General features: G+C 37.7%; 1 protein-coding gene across 8 annotated transcripts in view; it reads left to right on the forward strand.

Moving 5' to 3' along the window:
• The window catches only part of elfn1a (extracellular leucine-rich repeat and fibronectin type III domain containing 1a), a 78,462-nt gene extending 62,920 nt beyond the window's left edge, over positions 1-15,542 (forward strand). For all 8 annotated transcript variants that reach the window (XM_083524420.1, XM_083524414.1, XM_083524419.1 and 5 more), the window contains one exon: positions 11,218-15,542. In XM_083524420.1, coding sequence (XP_083380546.1) covers positions 11,575-13,965 — 2,391 coding nt within the window. In that variant the 5' untranslated portion in view covers positions 11,218-11,574 and the 3' untranslated portion in view covers positions 13,966-15,542. The remainder of the gene's footprint in view (positions 1-11,217) is intronic.
• The last annotated feature ends 6,983 nt before the right edge of the window (positions 15,543-22,525 follow it).

Below are 22,525 nucleotides of genomic sequence, written 5' to 3' on the forward strand. Positions count from 1 at the left end.
CAGGTGCTGTATGTCTCCGCCATCAACATTTGACCTTATTTTCACCCTGTTGCAATAGATTTTTTAAATCTATTCAGACCTTTTACCACTCTTTCTTGAAATATTGTTTTAATGAGTATCTTAGATGGATGGATAAAAGTATATACACTATATTGCCAAAAGTTTGCGGACACCTGGTCATAAGTATGGTATCTGCTTTTTGAGCATTGCATTCCACATTTAGGCCAAATTTGCTCCTATAATTCCCTCCACTCTTCAGGGAAGATGTTTCACTAGATGTTGGAGTGTAATTGTGGATATTTGTGCTCATTCAAACACAAGGGTGATAGTAAAGGTTTCCATTTATCCCAAAGGTGTTCAATAGGTTGAATGTCAGAGCTCCATAGCAGAAGATCTTCCACTCCAACCCATTCAAAGCATATCTTCTCATGGGGTTTGCTTTGTGCCCAGAGGCATTGTCATGCTGGAACAGGTTTGGGTCTCCTAGTTCAAGTAAAGAGAAGATTTCATGCTACTACAGTACATTTGAAAACACCCTATACAATTGTGTGCTGTCAGATTTGAGATAATAGTATGGAAAAGAGCCACATATAGCTGGGAAAGACAGGTGTCCCAGTTTTTTTGTATAAACAGTATAAACAGCTTTTACTCTTACAGTCTTACTCTTCTTCTGTTCTTCAACAGTATGATTTATTGGAATCCCATCATCATGACTTACTACTAAAAACCTAATATCTTCACATTATTTTAAACCGATCAGATCAATGCACTCAATGTGTTCCTGAACCTATCCTCTTGAAGGCGAATGCATGACGCCATTACTGACCACATCACTGAATTAATATGTGTTCCACAAGGTCACACTGAAAAGTGCCACAGGGAAAGATGTGAATGCTCCAGCCTCCATTTATATATGGAGACACCAGCAGTCTGTGAGGATATAAAAGGCTTTGTCTGATAAACAAATGAGTTGAAAGCACACTGAGGCAAGCACAATACTTTTCACTTATCGGCCCGCTAAAGTTAGATAAAGATAATTAGCGTGCTATGCCCCTTGGCTGTCCGCGCTCTTGACTGAAAAGTCAAAGTAAAAAAAACCTGCCAGGGTGGAAAAGTGTGTCTGATGCCATAAGCGATCAAGTCTCTTCTCTGTAAAGAAAAGGCCTGTGCCTATTTTATAAATGAACCTATTGCAGTTCTAATACCATCAAAAAAAAAAAAATGAAACACATTTCAAACTGCTTTCTAATTCTCTCACTTCAGGTAAATTCAGGGAGCTTCTGATTCAACTTGCCCCATTTTCCCAAGAGTGCTCGCTTCATTACAACTCAATTGTTCTAGCACCTGTGGATCCTCCGTCTCTGAAGGATCGAATCAGAGACAATCATTTCTCACACCACATGCCCCCCCCACACAAACGTATTTGTCCAAATGGTTTCTGATGGATGACGAAGACATCAAGATGAAAAAGAACAGATCAGCTTCAGTCTAGGCTAAGAGGGATGATGTGGGGATTAAAGTAAGACACGAGACAACTGAGGATGGCAATTTGGTGTGGTGTATTTTTGTAATTGGTGGGATAGAAAGAGAGAAATATAGCGGGAGGTGTCCAAAAATAATAAACAAGCCCAGAGGTGGAGGAAGATAAAAAAGAAAGAGGTTATGCTTAACGTGTTTCATTCAGGACATTTATATTATCAATTTGATCCAATCGGTGGAGAAGAAATTCTGTTTTGAAAGCAGGTGTTCGTTACAAAGCATTGAGCTCCAGAGGTTTCGAAAACATGCCAATGTTTGACTCTTCTACTGTTTCAGTACAGGCTGAAATAGAGTGGCTTCTGTCAAGAGTGTTTTGTCCAAGTAACGCCTGTGGGACACAGTCACAGCGCAGTATGTCTATCCTCATGAAACAGTAGCTAACTTTGCTCGCTATTCTGCCAGGTCGCCTCATGTAGTGTCAAAGCCAGTCCCAAAATGCAATATTTAATATACATTCCCACTCACACTTTTCATCTGACTGCTCTATTTGGAGACACATTTATGACTGTTCCCTATCCCACTGTGAACCCGTTCACATTTGCACAGAACGTAGGCAGAGAACACGGCAGAATGTGACATCGCACCTACCTAGAGTGGAGCGAGGAGGTCATGCTGTTGTATGGAGTACTTGTTGTTATGACAACGATTTTTCAGCAGACAGTATTTCAGAGATGTGTGTATGCATGCTTGTGTTTGCTAGAGACTGTGCTGGTGTTAAGCGTAAATGCGAGATGCAAGATGTTCTCAACAAGTCACTCAGGCAAATCGTGGTTATGTCATCCATAACGCTGTACAGTATCACTGTGTATCACTGTGTATCTGCGTTGCACTCTGTTATTAAAACCTATTTTTAGATGTAACAAAAGTATACACATCCTTCACTCAAGTAGAAGTACAGATACTAAGGTTTATAAGACAGTGATGTTCTGACTACACTTTTTCAATCCAGTTAAAGTAAAGAAGTTTGGGTAATCAGGTAAAAAGTAGCCTTTACTATTACCTGTTTTAGTTTAACGCAGGTAACTGGACCTCTCATTATATATATATATATATATATATATATATATATATATATATATATATATATATATATATATATATATATATATATATACACATATCTCTCTGTATATAACTAACAATAAGTTATGGATTATGTTACATTTTGCGCGGAATCCGCAGCGGGACCGAATGTTCAGGACCGTTAGGAATAACATTTGAAACTATGTTTTCACTAACAAATTTAATAAAATTTTTAATAAACATTATTGTATTAAAGTGACATAATGTCTAGATTAATTCCCTAAGGTACCACTATTCCAATATTCCCGTATTCACTAATTTGCGGAGATCTGGGGGGCCACTGTATATATATATATATATATATATATATATATATATATATATATATATATATATATATATATATATATATATATATATATATATATATATATATATAAACACGCTGAGAGAAGATGCTCAGAAAAGAAAAGAAAATACACGCTAAGAAAAGATGATGATCAGGTGATCAGGATTTTGGTCCTGTTCTCAGTCATGTTTTTATCGCTGACTCCCTCTGTCTCATCCACGTTAACCCCATACTTCTTGTTGCCTTATGCCTCGCTCACTGTTAGCTTCGTAAACTAGTCTACATCTGTGGTACGTGATAACCAGTAAATGATACAACAGTGGTATTAACAGCAATGACAAAAAATAGGTCGATTGCCTGAACACAGCACGCAATGTGAAGAAACAATATTTATTTTGTCACCAAATAGATTAAAACTAAAATAACGATGTTTGTTTGAAGTAGAAAGTACAGATATTTGTGTAAAAAAAATTAATAAGTAAAAGTAAAAAGTTGAAAAAATAAATAGTTAAGTAAAGTACTGATCTGTACTGTGTTACTTCCCATCTCTGCCTATTATCAATTTTGATACTTCAGACACAGCGACACAGTCCTCAGGATGAAAAGAGAGACTAAAGTGAATACTATACATATCACGTCTTATAAGAGTCCTTCTCGAGCCATAGATATTAGTACTTATAGAGTCATAGATATTAATAGCAGTTCCTGAGCTCACTTCATATAGGGATTTTAAACCAGCAATTATGGTCTAACAACCTACGACTAACGTCAAACACATCACATCACTTCTGCTTGTCAAATAGTCGTACTTCACAGCTTCTTTCTAATATCTTTCCTTTACTTAGTAAATAAAGCATTACTGAGAGATACGCTTAATTTGGAAAAACTAAATTGTGGTAAATTACTGGTGGGCCATTCATTTCCTGAACCATTTCACCTCTTAATACCATCATTATGATGCCATGGCTATACAAACAATAGATAATTGGCCTTGCAGTGACCAAATCGCAGTCTGATTGGTTAAAGCAAGAGCTTGAACTGTTCATTTTTGGTGGCCTTACGGCAATACGTGATGTGGCGGCTGAAATCTGATCTTATAGAAAATATATCGGAATTGTACACTCAATGGGGCAGCAGCAACAGCGCACCCTAGAGAAAAGCTATTAAATGAAGAGAATGGACTATTGGGAATAATGTAATAAATATTCATGAACAAAAATATATAAAAATGTAAGGCAGTGATTCTAATAGAGTTTATGCCAGCAGAGAAGGCCTTTGCTGGCCCTGATAGCCCACCGCTGCGGTAAATGGATCTATTTATTTAAATTTCACACTTAAGATGATGAATTTGTACAGTAACAATGTTACATTTACAGCTAAAATAATTACACCACGGCTTCAAACCCTGGTTGTCATGGTTTCACCCGCCAATGCCAGGTCTTGCAGTCAGACTCAATTGCTAGAATTATCAAAACAGAAGAATCAGAAGCAACAGTCTATCCTTTCCTCATATCTACAAGACTTATTATTCAGCATTTACCCTGACCCTTTAGTTCAATTCTGAGCTGTTTATTTTTCTGTTTTATTTTGACCTTTTACCTCCTGATTTTTTTTTCCTGCCCTGTTTGGCATGATCTTTCTCTCCTCCTGTCTTTGAGCCATTTGGCTGTCTAGGTTTCTGTATTTTTTTTTATATCAGCCCTCTGCACCTGGGTCCCACAACACTGTTACAACACTATCAATCTCTTAATTTTCTCTTTAGGATTTCCTCTTGCTTGGCTTGTTCCATTTGCAGTGTGATGTAGTCATAGTGGAAGCACAAGTTGCTGACATTGCTTACAGAACCTGGGAAAACAGAGCACTTTCATTAAAACCAAAACAGAAAAAAGGAATTACTGCATTACTGTATTGCATCTGGATCAGCATTTTATTTTGTGTAGTAATTGTTTGTGTTATTCAGTAATGATGATAAAGTGTTGTTGTTTTTTTTGTTGTTTTTTTAACATTCATTGACCAAAAAAAAAAAACAACACCCGACACTTTATTGTAAAGACCTAAAAACCCACCACTGTCAGGGCATTGCTAATTTCACCATAGTAAGTGCAACATTATAAACAGCTAAATACAAAGCTACAATTGATTATGCAATCAATTGGCAGTGTAAATGGTGACTTGGTGTAACGGTTTTGGATAGGTTATGGTTATGCTGTGGGATTATGATCGCAGATGAAAAAAAATTGAGTATATACTGTATTTCTATACAATTTAATGATCTGATGCATTCTCCAATATATTCATTTCACATACTGTACATTTGAGCCAAGTATTGATCAATCATCCCTTTTTTCCCCACCTCAGTGCTCTTTGTTTTAAGTTCCGTGGCAGTATTTCAAGGTGAACCTTTTATTTTATTTTATATATATATATATTTTTTTTTACCACAAAGCTGTTTAAATTTTACACATACTGCTATAAGGGAAATGATAATAATGTCGTACTGCTCAGTGAGGCAGTTTGTTGGTAATTAGCTCCAGAGGATTGAAGTCTCTGGAGTTGAGTTGAGTTCAGCAAATGTCATCCTCACTAAAGCATGGACATCAGATGGCTCCAGTAACAGAGGCTCTGACATTTAGGGCTTTTGGTTGGCCTACTATGCTGCAATTTAGAGTGGTTGATGCCCATAATGCTTGTTTTCTTTCATTATATGATTATAAAATAGAAAACATACAAATACAAACTGTACCAAGGCTATCACACTGCTACATAATAATGACCAACTAATATGCCTACAAATAAAAGCTGAATTCAATGATTTAATGCTGAAGATAAATGCTCCAGAGAGACAGGATATATAGTAAAAGCCATGGGCCTGTCCAGGAGCACTGGGATTTCTGATCTCAGAGCCACACAGCCCCATGGGTCTGAGCCATTTACCATACACATTTTGCCAAGCATATGGCAGCCTGTGCTCATCCTAAGGCTCTGTGGAAATAAAGTTAAATTTCTTAGCTTGCCCAGTTCCTGCCACTGACAGTCCACTCCAGAGGACTGCAATATGGATTGTTTGAAAAAGTAAAGGATACACAAGTGAAATGTCATATCAGGTATAACATTCAGCATTAACGCCAGTTTTGGGATATAGTAGAAACAGCAGTTCTGGTTATCTTTCCCTTAGGCCTTGTTCACTTCCTTGCAAAAAAATAAAAAAATTGTTGCAACAAAATGTTGCTGTGTAACTGTGCTCTCAAAACGCTGATAGATTGCACTATTTGCAAACACTTAATGTTCATTAAGTGATGACCAAATCTGTCTTATTCATGAGCTGCAAATGTGCCTGTATGAATTTCAAAGCTAATTTAAGTTTAGTGACAAAATTAATTATAACATTGTGAATGTTCAAAAGGTCAAGTAAGAATCTGTGAAATATGGACTAACCCTGACTATAACATTATTAATTTAGAGATTTAGCATGGCAGTGCCTCACATACAATGCCTTGATACAATAAATACTATTTACAATGCTTATCTATGTTAAGTAGATTATACAACATTCTTTTTGTAGAGTTGACATTACATCTTCATCACATCTTGGAGTTGGCTTGACATTTTATTTTCTATCCCCTATCTCATTTTCTCATGCTGCATCTGCCTTTCTTTCTCCACAATTATTGCACAGCAATGCATATGCAATATGAGCAGTAAAATATGCAGATGTCTATACTTTAACAGGGACTTGTTTGCTCACCAACTGTCTTTTGATGTGTGTACATTTCAAAATATAGAATGACCAGCCATAGCATTAAAATAACCTGCCTAATTTTGTGTAGGTTTCCATTTAACCACCATAACAGCTCGTGTACAACAGACTTGCATAAGAGAAGTCAAGGTCAGAAAAAAAGATGACCCATGATCTCTGCATTATATTATTCTAGTAGTGCTATAATTCCCTTCACTTTACATTTCATTCCAATCATCAGTTTTTATTATAGTGCAGATTAAGGTTATACACAGACCAGTCTGCTTCTTGCCCAGAAAGCCCATCTGTGACACCCACCTCAGGACATTGTCCAGGACATAGATTTTTAACTTAAATAATGGAAATAATGTATAGGGCTAAGCAACAGAAAGCAATATCACAGTGGTTGGCTAAAGGAAAAGTTCTACAACAAACTCTACAACATTTTCCTATTCATCCCCAATATACTGTAGATGACCAGGCATAACAGATTTGTCTAAAATGTGTTTTCAAAAGGTTAATATCAATCAGTTTAGTGTTGTGCATAAGGCAAAATCAAATGGAAAGAAAATCTGAATAATTTTTGTTATATACTTTTTATTACCTGAATTGATGCAATAATGAGGGATAAATAATATTTTAGCATTGCTTTTAATACTGATTTTTGAAAGATAGATAGTAGGTCACATTTCAACAAACACATTTGGATGTTTAATTACTTAGAGCTTGTAACCTTGCTTGTGTTGATTGAGGTAGATTAAGTTTGGGGGTAAGGAGAAAACAGGAAATTTCTCTTTACACCATGTCCCTCCTCTGCACATGTCCAAACCATCTCAATCTTACCTCACTCAACTTGTCTCCAGAACGTCCTACATGCACTGTCCCTCTAATGAACTCATTTCTAATCTTGTCCATCGTCGTCACTCTCAACGAAAACCTCAACATCTTCAGCTCTGCTACCTCCAGCTCCACCTCCTGTCTTTTACTCAATGCCACTGTCTCTAAACCATACAACATCGCAGGTCTCACCACAGTCCTATAAACTTTCCCTTTCACTCTTGCAGATACCTCTCTATCACAAATCACTCCTGCCACTCTTCTCCACCCACTCCACCCTGCCTGCACTCTTTTCTTCACTTCTCTAACACACTTCATTACTTTTCCCAATCTCTCACCAATCAGAGGAATTCAAAAGCCAGGGTTAGGTGTTATAAGTACTAAGATGGTTTTCTTGAAAACTACATAACAAGGCTGAAAGGATAGCACATTCATATCTGTTAACAAAGGCTTGTGATCACCCTGGAACTCGGTATACATGAAATAATGACGAAAGGCTGTAGACAAAAAGAGCAACATTTCCTTTCCCTTAACTAATCACACACTTTTCCATACCATTCCACACTAGGTATAAAGGCATAGCATTTTATATTGAGGTGAAGCTAATGTAGCAACAGATCTGCAATATAAAGGGAAAACTCACAAATTTCATGCTAATGGAATTGCAGAGGGAAAATTTAATATGTTCTATATTTAGCCTACATTCTTTCTTCCCTGTGCCTGTGTCATTGCTCTGGTATTTTGTAGGTTATTGAAATTTAAGAGGAAATGATTGAATATGAGAATCCAGTTTAATTAAAAAGAGTATTGGAAGTTTTGGAAATTTACAACAAAGGCAATCGGCAGACAATGCTAAGAATTAAGCACTGGCCTTGGATTGTAGAATTACACATCCACGTATGACAGGATGTCAGGAATCCATATGATGACAAGAAATGCACCCCAGTCAGGTAGCATTTTTCAGAAACAAATCAGGTTATCAGAATCTACCTGAACACTTCTAGTATTAGCACATCTTCGCATGCCAAATACTGTACAGTAGCATTCCACTGACTCTATCTGGAATAAAAAGATCTTACAGACAAATTTATATTTTCTGTCTTAGTGCAGCTCAGTGTGATATTTTTTTTTCAAACCAAAATATTGTTTCATGTATAAATCTAAGAGTAAGCATTTTAACCCCAGCATTTTTAGCTCTCAGGCCAGCAAAAGAGAATCTAATCTCTGTAGCTGAGTAAATATAATGCTTGTCTAACATATAAATCTGTCAGTGCATGGGAAGCAGGAACCAGTCTTGTCTGCCTTTATAGAGATTTAAGAACTGTGGGTGTTGGTGGACAGCATGCAGTGCTATATAATTTACTTCAGGATGACTTGTGTGAAATGTAAATCAACCACCCAATGATAGCAAAGAGTGCCCTTTCTCTGTTTTTCTCTATATCTCTGATTTCTAGACTAGATATAGCAGCTAGGGTATATAAGATACTCATTGTGCGTTATTTGAAGTCCAATTAGTGTGGGCACTGTCTTATCAAAACATACTCCTCAACACTTGCTAAATGAATTCTTCATAAATCCAAAGTGTTTTCCCACAAATTGTAATTAAAGCTGCAAGGTTTTTGTTTAAACTATTTAAAAGAGTAAATCAAATATGAAATGTAGTTATTGTAATGTAGTCAAATATGAAATGTAGTTATTTTGCACTGCTGCAAGTCACCCAATAATAGAATTGTTGTTTTATATTATAGTTGTAGCTACACTATAAATACACATCCATATGTTGGTCTTTTTCAAATGGTTGCCAGAAAGTTGGAAGAACACAATTGTCTAGAATTGCTTTGTATATAATGTTAAGACTTCCTCTGAACTAAAGGGTCAAATGACAATGGCTCTGCATGACATTGGCCCTATGCACAAAGTGGGGTCCATTAAGATATAGTTTAACAGAGTTATGGCTATGATGTGAAACAATGTGAAAGAAATTAAGTTGTCCAACTGAAGTCAACCCAACTTTGCTATGAATTAAAAATATTTAAACTGGGCTCTCCGACTTTATATCAGTGCCTGACTTCACTAATGATCTTGTGGCTGACCGAGCAAATCCCCAGAGCCATGCTTCAAAATCTAGTAAAGAACCTAAAAGCTGCAATAACAGCAAAAGGGGACCGTATCCATATGGGTTCACCTTGTATAGTGTACCTTGGCACTTCATGACAGACACATAACAAACTAATAACATTTTTGATTGTGTGTTATGACTAAAATCATATGGATGCTTTGCTGTCTAAAGATCGATTGGGCCATTGTAGAAAGAAAGTGCCACATAAACAAAGTCAAGATGTTCCTTTATCCTTTGAATGCCAAGTCTTAATAAGTGGCCCTTAGCGGAGTGTCACATTCAGACCTATCATGACATGAATACAATATTACCAAATACTTGATACAATGTGCAATATTCTATCACCCTTTCATTCCTTAATCAGATATAATACAAACTAATAAGGTCATGATTGAGGAGGAGTGACAGTTTATTGTCTATATTCATCCGATTTTGCAGACTTATACACAAGCCATGTGTGGTGATTTGGATGATGATCACCCTCAAACAGAAGTAGAAATAATCTTTGAGAGATTCTCAATCTCAACACAATATTGTATTGTGTTGTCTGATAACACAATAACATGTCCATCAGGATGTGTTATGAACTCCTCATTATGTCTTTGTTACACAGCATCATGAAAGATAAATGTTTATGTATGTAACCAAATGGGTCAGGTGTCACTCAGAACCAGCTCATACCAAGTGAGAACTTGGCAAGAAGGTCCAGGGGAAAGATATCTGTAGAACAGCAGTATTTATTACAAATTCTGCATCACACTTCACTTCCTGACTTTGTGGGAGGTTTGGCATTCATGTGCACACACACATGATGGTTGATTCTCACCACCCCTGGCATTTATCCAGCATTTATAGAAACAGATACATATGTAACCAATGTTTTGCTGCCAGTTTGTTAGCAAACCTGTACATTGTGATGCATTATGTGTGATTGAAATAATCTTCTATTACCATGATTTGATATTTTTGCCAAATCACCCACTTCTAGGACTATTTAAACTTTCCCTGCAGTTTTTCTACTTTATTTCATTTTGAGGCTAATCTTAATGAAAATTGCAGTAACAAATTTCCTCTAAGATCCAACAACCTGTTACAAATATGCTGATAATATTTGTGTTTCCTGTGTGAAAATGAAATTGCTTAACTAGTATTAGAATTCACTGGCTCTTTGCAGAGAGCCATTTAACATGGCATGGTTTAACTGATCTGATGCAGAACCTAAGCATTGGTTTGTCTCAGCCTGACAATCTCACAGTTAATGGGGTGAAAAACAGGGACACTTTATATTCCCCCCACCTGTCAAGTGGTAATTGGCCAATGGTGTGCTATAATAGCTCTTTGTCACTGGGACTGCACCTCTTAAATTGTACACAAAAATAATTAAAAAGCTGGTCAATGAATACAAATCTTCTTAATTTAACACTGTAACAAGTTTATAGATAATATAGAAAATTAGCTTACAATAACTGAATATGTTGTATAAGGATGTTACTGGCAGTATTACAGTTAGTGGATGTCAAAACTGCTTTTATATGTCTGGTCAAAAAATATTTTCCCATTAAGGCATATAAAACTGCTAATCAGCATCTTCTGTATCTTTTTTCATTTCTACAGGCTGTACCTTTGGATCCATAAATGAGACTAAAGCAATGGAAAAAGGGAAAATACAAGGGGATGAGAGCCATCAATCTTTTCCCAGGAGAAAATGAGCACAAACAAACCCAAGGTGGTGAACAACTCTGAAAATGAAGAAACCCTCTATAAGTGCAAATACTGTGGTCACAAATAATAAAGATTAGAAACTGTAACAAATGTGAGAAGCTCCTATTCCTGATTAAACTCTGGACACCTATTGCACCTTCTCTACATAAAAAGATACAGCTGACTATCCTGCCAGAATACTGTGAGGCTTTGTCCAGCCTAGTAGAAACTAAAAGTGACATCACTACCTAATTGTTACTATCATTGTTCATGATTTCTGGAGAGGCATCCATGGCTTGTAGTGGTGGTGTTGTGATGAGTGCCTTCATCTGGTCTATGGCCATAATCTATCTGACTCACTTAGGTGGAGTAAGAGGAGACTGCTGGCTAATTGAAGGAGACAAGGGCTTTGTTTGGTTGGCCATCTGCAGCCAAAACCAGCCACCGTATGAGGCCATCCCTCAGCATATCAACAGTACCGTTCTGGACCTTCGTATGAATGAAAACAAAATTAAAAGTATCTTTTACTCTTCCCTCAGCCGCTTTGTCAACCTAACATACCTGAACCTAACAAAGAATGACATTAACTATATAGAGGATGGGGCTTTTTCAGCTCAATTCAACTTACAGGTACTCCAGCTAGGCTTCAATAAACTGCGTAACCTAACAGAAGGGATACTCAGGGGGTTGGGAAAGCTACAGTACCTCTACCTCCAGGCCAACCTGATTGAGACTGTGACACCCAATGCCTTTTGGGAGTGCCCAAACATAGAAAACATAGACCTCTCTATGAATCGCATTCAGGTGCTAGATGGGAACACCTTCACCAGCCTCAACAAGCTGACCACGTGTGAGCTTTACACCAACCCATTCAACTGCTCTTGCGAGCTACTGGGGTTTGTTAAGTGGCTGTCAGTCTTCCTCAACAGAACAAATGAACGGATGGTATGCGATTCTCCTGCAGGCTTTTCTGGTTACAGTCTCCTAAGCCAGAATCCAAACAATCCTACTCAGCGCAATGCACTGCATATGCTGTCCACTGTGTGCACGGAGGACTATGTGACTCCGTATATCCCTGTGCCTCCTGAGACCACAACTTTCTTTCCAGATGTTACCCCTTGTGAACTGGAGGACTGTCCCTCTGGTAGCGAGCCAGTGGAAATAAACATTAGTCCCACCTACCCAGATCTTGATGTGAAACCAATCATGAAGCTTAAACAAGTCTCTCACACAAATGCAGTCATTAATGTCCAGATACCGCATCCTTATAAGAAAATGTACATCCTAGTTTTGTACAACAACAGCTTCTTCACAGACATTCAAAATCTAAAACGGCAGAAGGAAGATATTGAGTTAAAGAACCTGAAACCTCATACTGAATATACCTACTGTGTGGCTTCCATACGCAACTCTTTGCGTTATAACCATACCTGTCTCATATTTTCCACAGGCCCCAGAACTGGAAGAGTGCGAGAGGCTAATAATGCAACAGCCACTCACTATATAATGACCATCCTAGGATGCCTTTTTAGCATGGTAATTGTTTTAGGAATGGTCTACTATTGCTTAAGAAAGAAAAGGTACCAAGATGAAAAGCACAAAAGGTCAGGTAGTATGAAGAAGAACATAATAGAGCTCAAATATGGTGGTGAACTGGAGGGAGGTACTATATCCAGGGTGTCTCAAAAGCAGATGATGGCTGGGGAGAGTATGTCTCGCATGCCATATTTGCCTTCCGGGAGTGAGATGGATCAGTACAAAATTCAGGACATAAGTGACACACCAAAAATGACTAAGGGCAACTACATGGATGTGAGAACAGGGGAACATCAAGACCGAAGGGAGTGTGAGATGCCTATGCCAAGCAATAGTCAGGGCTCTGTTGCTGAGATCTCCACAATTGCAAAAGAGGTGGACAAAGTCAACCAGATTATTAACAACTGCATAGATGCTTTAAAGTCAGAGTCAACTTCTTTCCAAGGAGTCAAATCTGGAGCTGTTTCAACAGCAGAGCCCCAGTTAGTTCTGATTTCAGAGCAACCCCAGAGTAAGTCTGGCTTTCTGTCCCCTGTTTACAAGGACAGTTATCACCACTCTTTACAGAGACATCACTCTTCAAGCGCCTCCCCAAAGAGACCCAGCACAGCAACTGGTGGTCCCATGCGCAGTCCGAGGCCCTACCGCTCTGAGGGGGCATACAAGTCAGAGTCTAAATACATAGAGAAGACATCACCTACCGGTGAGACCATCATGACCATAACGCCAGCTGCCGCTATACTGCGAGCAGAAGCAGAGAAGATACGTCAATACAGTGAACACAGACACTCCTACCCTGATGCCCAAATTGAGGAGCTTGAGGGACCAGAGAATCGCAAAGCATCCATCCTGGAGCCTCTGACACGGCCTCGGCCCAGAGACTTGGCTTATTCTCAACTGTCTCCCCAGTACCATAACCTCAGCTACTCCTCTAGCCCTGAATATTATTGCAAGCCAACACACAGCATCTGGGAGCGCTTCAAGCTCCATCGCAAACGTCACAAAGATGAGGAATACATGGCGGCAGGCCATGCTCTGCGCAAAAAAGTGCAGTTTGCTAAGGACGAGGACCTGCATGACATTCTAGATTACTGGAAAGGTGTGTCAGCCCAACATAAATCTTAATCACCTCAAGTGTTTCTTCACGGGTTTTTTGTTGGACCATTTAAAGAGAATGAGTTTTGAATTGCATTTTAATGGAGGACAAAGCCTACTTTGACTAATGGAGAATGGGGAAAATTGGGGATACACTCTTAGTTTTGTAAATTTACAAATGGACATATTCAAGAAGAGAACACAGTGCAAATTAAAAAATATATATATATATGTTCAAGTGAATTATACGTATTTGGTTCCGCATGGCCATGTCCTGTGACAATGGATTTTCTACTTTGTACAGTGAGAAAAAAAAGCATCATACAATGACTTCGGGAAACATATTTCTTCTCACTGTACATTAATAAATGAACAGCTCTCCCTATATGTTGAGTTATAAATACAAGGGAACTAATGTACAATATAGTGTTTTTAAACTTGCAAAGAATGGTGGTTATAAGAAAAAAATATAGGACACGTTTGATTCAGGTTTAGATTATGGATTTTAGAATCAGATCCTAACATTTGTCTATAATGAATGTTTGGAGATCAGATGGATAAACATTGCACTTGTCACTGGAATTGTGTACGTCCATTCAAACCACCATTTACTCTAGTCTACTGTCATTTTTCATTAATGTCACAAAACAAAATGCACAATATGACAATGCTATTCACAAATAAATTTGTACAGCAGACCAGTGAGAGGCATATATGAAACTATCTTTAAAATTGGGACTAAATACACATATAAACATAAATGAAAACCCATTTCAGTCAGATCCATTATTGTACATTGGAGATATACTTTTATTTCAGACACTTTTGTTTAAATTTGTACAATGCTTGCTGTGGTAAGGATTTACAGTATCTGATAGTCAGCTTAAGTGATTGGATGATAGCTCATAAACTCATATCATGCATTTGTCTCCTTTATTCTTCAGCCCTGAGGATGAATGTATTACATACAGTATGTGATAGAAAACGCAGCTCTTTTTCAGCTGCATGTTTTGTTATTCATACTTCTTTTCTTAGCAGTTTGCTTTCAACAGTACCAAACCAACTAGAAACAAAAGACATTTACAAACCTGTGATGTTGGTTGTTTTCTACTGTTTGACAAACAAAATGATTTTGTAAATGCTGAAAATCAATTAATGGACAGGAGCTGTAGCTTTGGCACTGATCAGGAACGTGAGATGTGCAAGAACAGAGACACTGATTTACACCGCTGTTGACCTGTTGCCACTGGATTACATCACCAGAACAGTGTTACAGGAAGTGACTGAGGCATTCAATTTCTTATTTCAATCGCCTTAAACTTCGGAAATATATGTGTAACTGCTTTATTTCTTTCTCTTTAAATGTGCTGATGTTTTTCAAAGGTCTTTATTTCTTGTCTTTTTTTAAAGAGCATTTCAATAGATTTCAAGAACTGACCAATTTATAGGCAATCTAGCAAGTAATCTATGTGTTTTTATATTGCATACTGTAGCAATCCTATATCATAAATGTTAGAAATGTTTGGACAATGTGAACTGAAGCAGCTGTTGCTGACATACATCAAGAGACAACCAAGAGCACAATAAAGTGTTATTTTTATTTCTAATTACCATGTTATATGATTTCAGTCTACTGTGAAGTTAAGGGGAAATCCATGCATTTAAGACCTTACTGATCATTTCTTTTTGCTGTCCAATGCTATACTTTTTTAAACAGTATGAACTGTGATGATTGTGAACTAAATGATCTAATCGAAAAAAAAACAAAAAAAACTAAATGAGCTTTGTGTTTTTGCTGCTCTTTTTCGACTACATTAAAATGAACTCAAAATAAGTGACATATAGATACATTCATGCTGCCAGTTGAAGATGTTCCAATTTGGACACATGATCGGTTATAAATTGAAGAATGAGTTTCAGTGATGTTGCATGTAATTTTGTGATGCGTCATGATGCTGAGAGCATGCCACTGCCAACAAGATTTCTTGTTCCAGTAACCACTCCAGACACTGTGAACGCTATGTGAGTCATGCTACAAACCTCATATTTGAAACAACAACTCATTTTTTGCATTGACAGTTTGATGTTGGACACTATGAAGATATGCCTTTAATAATGCACAGTATGAATTCTATTAATACCACTGAAGATAAATGAACACTATTAAAGATTCCTAATGTTATTTGTAAAATGAAATGAAAACCTCTTTGCCTCTTATCAAATGACAGAAACACTTGAAATATGATACATTATAATAGAGGAAAATGATACACAGTGTATATACATACAGTATATACATATACATACATGCATACATATACTATACATATAAGTCAACAGAAATTGCAGGGTTATTTTAAAAATAGAAAGACAGAAATAACACTAATGTCAGACATGTAATGTTTTTTATGTGATCTTCGGACAAACAACAATCTATAGAAAAAATATTTGAGTATGTAAAACAAAATTAAAAACCCTACAACTGCTGTATTTCTTACATCTGCATACCCTTTCCTAATGTGGGCTCTAACTGCTTTCAGAATTAACCAATCACATTTAAATTGGGCCTGTAGGGAAGTAGCATAAACCTGCCATTAACTATTGTGATTCTAATTAAAACCAGATAAAAGTCAGCTGTTGCTGTAGTATTTGCTTAAATGTCTGGGCATTCTACTTAGATGCAATGGGCCACATAGAGTTGCCAAAGAAACTGCGAGACTTAATTGTTGAAAGGTACAGCACCAATCAGGAGAGGGATGTAAAAGAATATCGAAAGCACTAAATGTACCATGGAACAATATTAAATCTATCATCTATAAGTGAAGAAAATGTGTCACCAAAGAGAGATGCAAAGATAAGGATGACCTTTTAAAGTTGAGAAAATGAGCAGAAAATAGGGAGGCTACCAAAAGATCAACAGCAACACGGAAGGAATTATGGGTATTCTTGCAGATACAGGTCATTCCTGAAATGAGAATATCCTGTATTCTACACAAGTGTGGGATGTGGGGTATAATTACAAAGAAGCAGATGCAAGCCTATCTAAATTATGCCAAAAGATTTAAATAGTCACCACAACCACGGGGGAAAATGTGTTATGGCCCGATGAGACAAAAGGTTGAGCTTTTTGGCCGTAATTTTAAAACATACTGTATGTTTAGCGCACAGCCAATACTGAGCATGGTGGGGGTAGTATTATGCTTTCGGGCTGCTTCTCTTCAGCTGGGCCAGGGGCACTTATAAAGATACATAGAAAATTAATAAATAAAAGAAAAGATATTTTGGCACATACAGAACCTTCTGTCTTCTTGTCAAAAAGCTGAAAATGAACAAGAATTATACATTTTAACATAACAATGATACAAACGGGCATATTTAAATCAACAAGCCATGCCTTGAAAGTCCAGACCTCAATCCTATCAAAAACCTATGGAATGACATAAAAATAGCCATACATCTCACAATTTGAAGGGACTTAAACTTTTTGCAAAGAAAAGTGAAAAATTATAATAAGTATATTACAATAAGTAATTACAATACTTAAAGCCATAAAAAGGGCAAAAGGTGTTTCCACAAATCATTAGCTGGGAGGAGCATGCAGACTTATGCAATCACTGTGTTTAGGCTTTTTGTATTAAAAAAGTTTCCACTTGATAAGCATTTTGAAAACCTCATATAGATAATAATTTCATATATATATAATATTTCACGTCTCGTAAAATGTAAAATTCGCCAAAGGTGTCAGGAGTTTGAGACTGGGAGGAAGGACCCAAATGCAGGATGCGAGCATGTGTATAATAAAGTTATTTAATGAAGGCCAGCAGAGAAAACACAGTTTCAAAAACAGTTCCAGTGACAGAGCCAATCGACAGAGCAATGGGGCAAAGACAAAAAGAAAGTCCAATAAACAGTCCAAGGTCTGAACACAGGCAAACAGGGCAATGCAGGAAGACAAAACTAAATCCAAAAAACAGTCCAGAATTCAACCCAGAGCAGAGGCAGTGCAGAACAGGGGTCAGGGTCACGATTACGGTCACAAAAGAACCTGTTCAGGTAAAGGAACAGGTAAAGGAACAGGTAAAGAATCCAGAGCAGGCAGGGAGGCAAGAGTACTCTCATGGACTTTGGATGCCGGTGAGATAATCTGGCCCTGAGCTAAAGTCTTGAAGTCCTTATATACCGGGTGGTGCAGGAAAAATGGCAAGATGTCCACTGAAACCGGAAGGTCCTGACAAAAAGGTGGTGTTCATCCTACAAAAAGGACCCAGTTCATCCCAAAGCCGTTTAATAGGATTTAGATGTTGTTACCTGGCAGGCTATTCCATGATAGATCACACTACAGTCGCCAGTTTACTCTTAATAATGTTTACAAAGCTTAGACATAATCTCTGAATCATTGTCTTGTTGTTTGGTGAAGTTGGTTCTAGACTAGATGTATTCAAAATATTTTACAGGCACTTGTACGGTATATGAGACATTTGCTAATGTAATAATAAATAAAATTTAATTGAATATAAACTTAATGTATTCCATTATAGTATAAGATCTTAATTTAAATCGAAATACTGTATAAGATAATAAGTCTTTGTTAGTTTTAGTTTAGATTAGTAATTAGAAATTACAAAATGTTACATATTATAAAATGAAACCTAAAGATATTTGTTTTTATTGATCTTAAAGAGTTTATATTAAATTTTTTACAATGCACAATTTGCCATTATGGTCTAACTGTGAACCTTCCACTTTTTTGTGTGCAGTGTCTACATGGATAAATTACTCTTGTAGAATCGACTCAGGGTTTTGCTTCCAGAAGATTATTATCAATCAACAAAAGCCGAGCTGGTCGGCAGAGCAACTAACTCTCCAGTCTCATGTCCACATTATATATGCTTGGACCACAAATGCATTTCCATACATCCCACTTCTCCATCCATACATTGCTCAACCAACATCTGTGCCTAATTAGGTCCTCCCTAATACATACAATGATGGTGCCAAATGTCTAGGTACAGACACTCACACATAACAAGATATAATATTCCATGCATATCTACCACACATGGCACATTCCTGTACGCACACACATCAGAAGAACATTTTAATAGGAGTTACATATACAGTGAGGAAAATAATTATTTGAACACCCTGCTATTTTGCAAGTTCTCCCACTTAGAAATCATGGAGGGGTCTGAAATTGTCATCGTAGGTGCATGTCCACTGTGAGAGACATAATCTAAAAAATAAAATCCAGAAATCACAATGTATGATTTTTAAACTATTTATTTGTATGATACAGCTGCAAATAAGTATTTGAACACCTGAGAAAGTCAATGTTAATATTTGGTACAGTAGCCTTTGTTTGTAATTACAGAGGTCAAACGTTTCCTGTAGTTTTTCACCAGGTTTGCACACACTGCAGGAGGGATTTTGGCCCACTCCTCCACACAGATCTTCTCTAGATCAGTCAGGTTGTCGTTCTGAGAAACATGGAGTTTGAGCTCCCTCCAAAGATTCTCTATTGGGTTTAGGTCTGGAGACTGGCTAGGCCATGCCAGAACCTTGATATGCTTCTTACAGAGCCACTCCTTGGTTATCCTGGCTGTGTGCTTCGGGTCATTGTCATGTTGGAAGACCCAGCCTCGACCCATCTTCAATGTTCTAACTGAGGGAAGTAGGTTGTTCCCCAAAATCTCGCAATACATGGCCCCAGTCATCCTCTCCTTTATACAGTGCAGTCGCCCTGTCCCATGTGCAGAAAAACACCCCCAAAGCATGATGCTACCACCCCCATGCTTCACAGTAGGGATGGTGTTCTTGGGATGGTACTCATCATTCTTCTTCCTCCAAACACGTTTAGTGGAATTATGACCCAAAAGTTCTATTTTGGTCTCATCTGACCATATGACTTTCTCCCATGACTCCTCTGGATCATCCGAATGGTCATTGGCAAACTTAAGACATGCCTGGACATGTGCTGGTTTAAGCAGGGGAACCTTCCGTGCCATGCATGATTTCAAACCATGACGCCTTAGTGTATTACCAACAGTAACCTTGGAAACGGTGGTCCCAGCTCTTTTCAGGTCATTGACCAGCTCCTCCCGTGTAGTTCTGGGCTTATTTCTCACCTTTCTTAGGATCATTGAGACCCCACGAGGTGAGATCTTGCATGGAGCCCCAGTTCAAGGGAGATTGACCGTCATGTTTAGCTTCTTCCATTTTCTAATGATTGCTCCAAAAGTGGACCTTTTTTCACCAAGCTGCTTGGCAATTTCCCGGTAGCCCTTTCCAGCCTTGTGGAGGTGTAAAATGTTGTCTCTAGGACAGTGTCTTTGGACAGCTCTTTGGTCTTGGCCATGTTAGTAGTTGGATTTTTACTGACTGTATGGGGTGGACAGGTGTCTTTATGCAGCTAACGACCTCAAACAGGTGCATCTAATTTAGGATAATAAATGTAGTGGAGGTGGACATTTTAAAGGCAGACTAACAGGTCTTTGAGGGTCAGAATTATAGCTGATAGACATGTGTTCAAATACTTATTTGCAGCTGTATCATACAAATAAATAGTTTAAAAATCATATATTGTGATTTCTGGATTTTTTATTTTAGATTATGTCTCTCACAGTGGACATGCACCTACGATGACAATTTCAGACCACTCCATGATTTCTAAGTGGGAGAACTTGCAAAATAGCAGGGTGTTCAAATACTTATTTTCCTCACTGTACATGTTATTTATATATATTTGATTAACCGTATCCTTCTACATCTACACAAAATGTAGTAACCTACATTAGTTAGTGCCTAACATGCTATAGCTCCTTCAAAACCAAATGGATTTCCTTTACCCAAGTAATCAATTATTACACTGGACACACCTGATCTATTTAACTCACTTTTATTTGGTCATCAGGCATGCTAGTTCTTTATCACATGAACTGCCAAGTGTATTGTTTACCACGCGAATATTAACTTTTTTTCCATGCTGTAACCTTTACATGTCATATGATAATTGTTTAGTACTTATTGTACTACATGTACACAACAGATTGTTATTGCTAATCATTATCTTAGACCAACTGTAGAGTTCAGAGATGTCTTATGCAGCTTGTGACTTCAGAGTTTCAGTTTTGCCCTCTAAAGCTGTGATATGACCTGTCTTTAAATATTCTTCTGCTACTTTTCCCACCTTGTTAAGCTATTCCTTTCTTTGTCTCTGAGTGTTGGTTTCGAACTGATAGCTAGAATAAATATTGATAACTTAGGTTGTTAGCTTGCACAATTGGCTGTCCTACTGCATCCTTTGATCTTCCTAATTGGCTGCCCCAGAGCTAAATGAATTCCAATCCCTCATGCACCAGACTAACAGCGCAACAGTTCATAAGATAACTCCGCTACTACTAAACACAGCTAGCTGTGATTTTATTTTTTATCTTGCCAGAAACTGCTGAGCCTGTGAACCACATTTTACACTGCCTTAAGCATGCAAAATACCCCTTCAAGCACCCAAGCACCCCTGGTCTGCCTTGGGGGTCAGGCCACCAGTGACATTTGGGTGACTGCCAGTAAAATGCTTTATATCTTAGATTTTACATATCAGACAGTGACTGCATAAGATTACTGGGTCTTAATGACCTTTTAACAGAGGCACACATTTTAATTCTGCCATCAGACCCCAAAAACATTACTGCACAAATTTAATTTCCTCCTAGACAGAAACTGAATAAGAAAGCAGACTTTGATAGTCAGGTGTTTTCTTGAATTATTTTTAAATCTTTTAATTATTATATTATTTGAATAGTGGTCTACATACCATTTTAGAATCTAACAGGAATAAATTAGTTCCTTAAAGCCCTCCCCTTTTGTTTGTTGAAGTTCTTAAATGTTGCTTGTGGTGTTCAGCCATGGGACTGACTTAAATTTGTTTCCCCGCAGCCTGGGGCAAACATTTATATTCTGCTTGTTCCGGAAGACATGAGTTTCTTTATGTTTGCCTTCCTGGGACAAAAGCTGCAAAATGTGGGGTGACTCCAGCTCCTCAATTGTTCTCAAGATGCAATCAGACTGCCAAAGGTGTCAAAGTTCTCCAGTACATAGATGACTGGCTCCTCTGTGTTTCCACCAATGAGCAGACTATGCAGAACACATACAATCTCATCACACACATCTCAAATCTCTGAAACTCTGAAAAGAGCTCCCCACACTTAGACAAGCCACTCACGTTGGCCATTGTTACAGCAGTGGTGCCCTTGGGCCTGCTTAAACCAAGGAATTTTCAGAGCTGAGTCATTTTTAGAAATGAGTCATCATCCTCTGTTCAGGAAAGTGTTGTCTGCACCCATAGGTGGTATTGCAGATGTGGGAAAACAGAATTCTGTTAAGGCTCCAATCTGGCCTGCTAAACCCTGCTTACTGCTGAACAATTAGATGACTCTATGAAGCGATTCAAAAATTTATCATGAGCAGTAAAACTACCAGTACACAGACATTGTATTTTGGGGAGTTATTCCCTAATAGACCTGGTATGTTGCCTAAACCTTTACAGGTACTGTTAAATTATGCCAAATCCTTGTCTACCCTAAATATACCTTAT

Source organism: Silurus aristotelis (assembly GCF_946808225.1).
Source record: "Silurus aristotelis genome assembly, chromosome: 21".
NCBI classification, from domain to species: Eukaryota; Metazoa; Chordata; class Actinopteri; order Siluriformes; family Siluridae; genus Silurus; species Silurus aristotelis.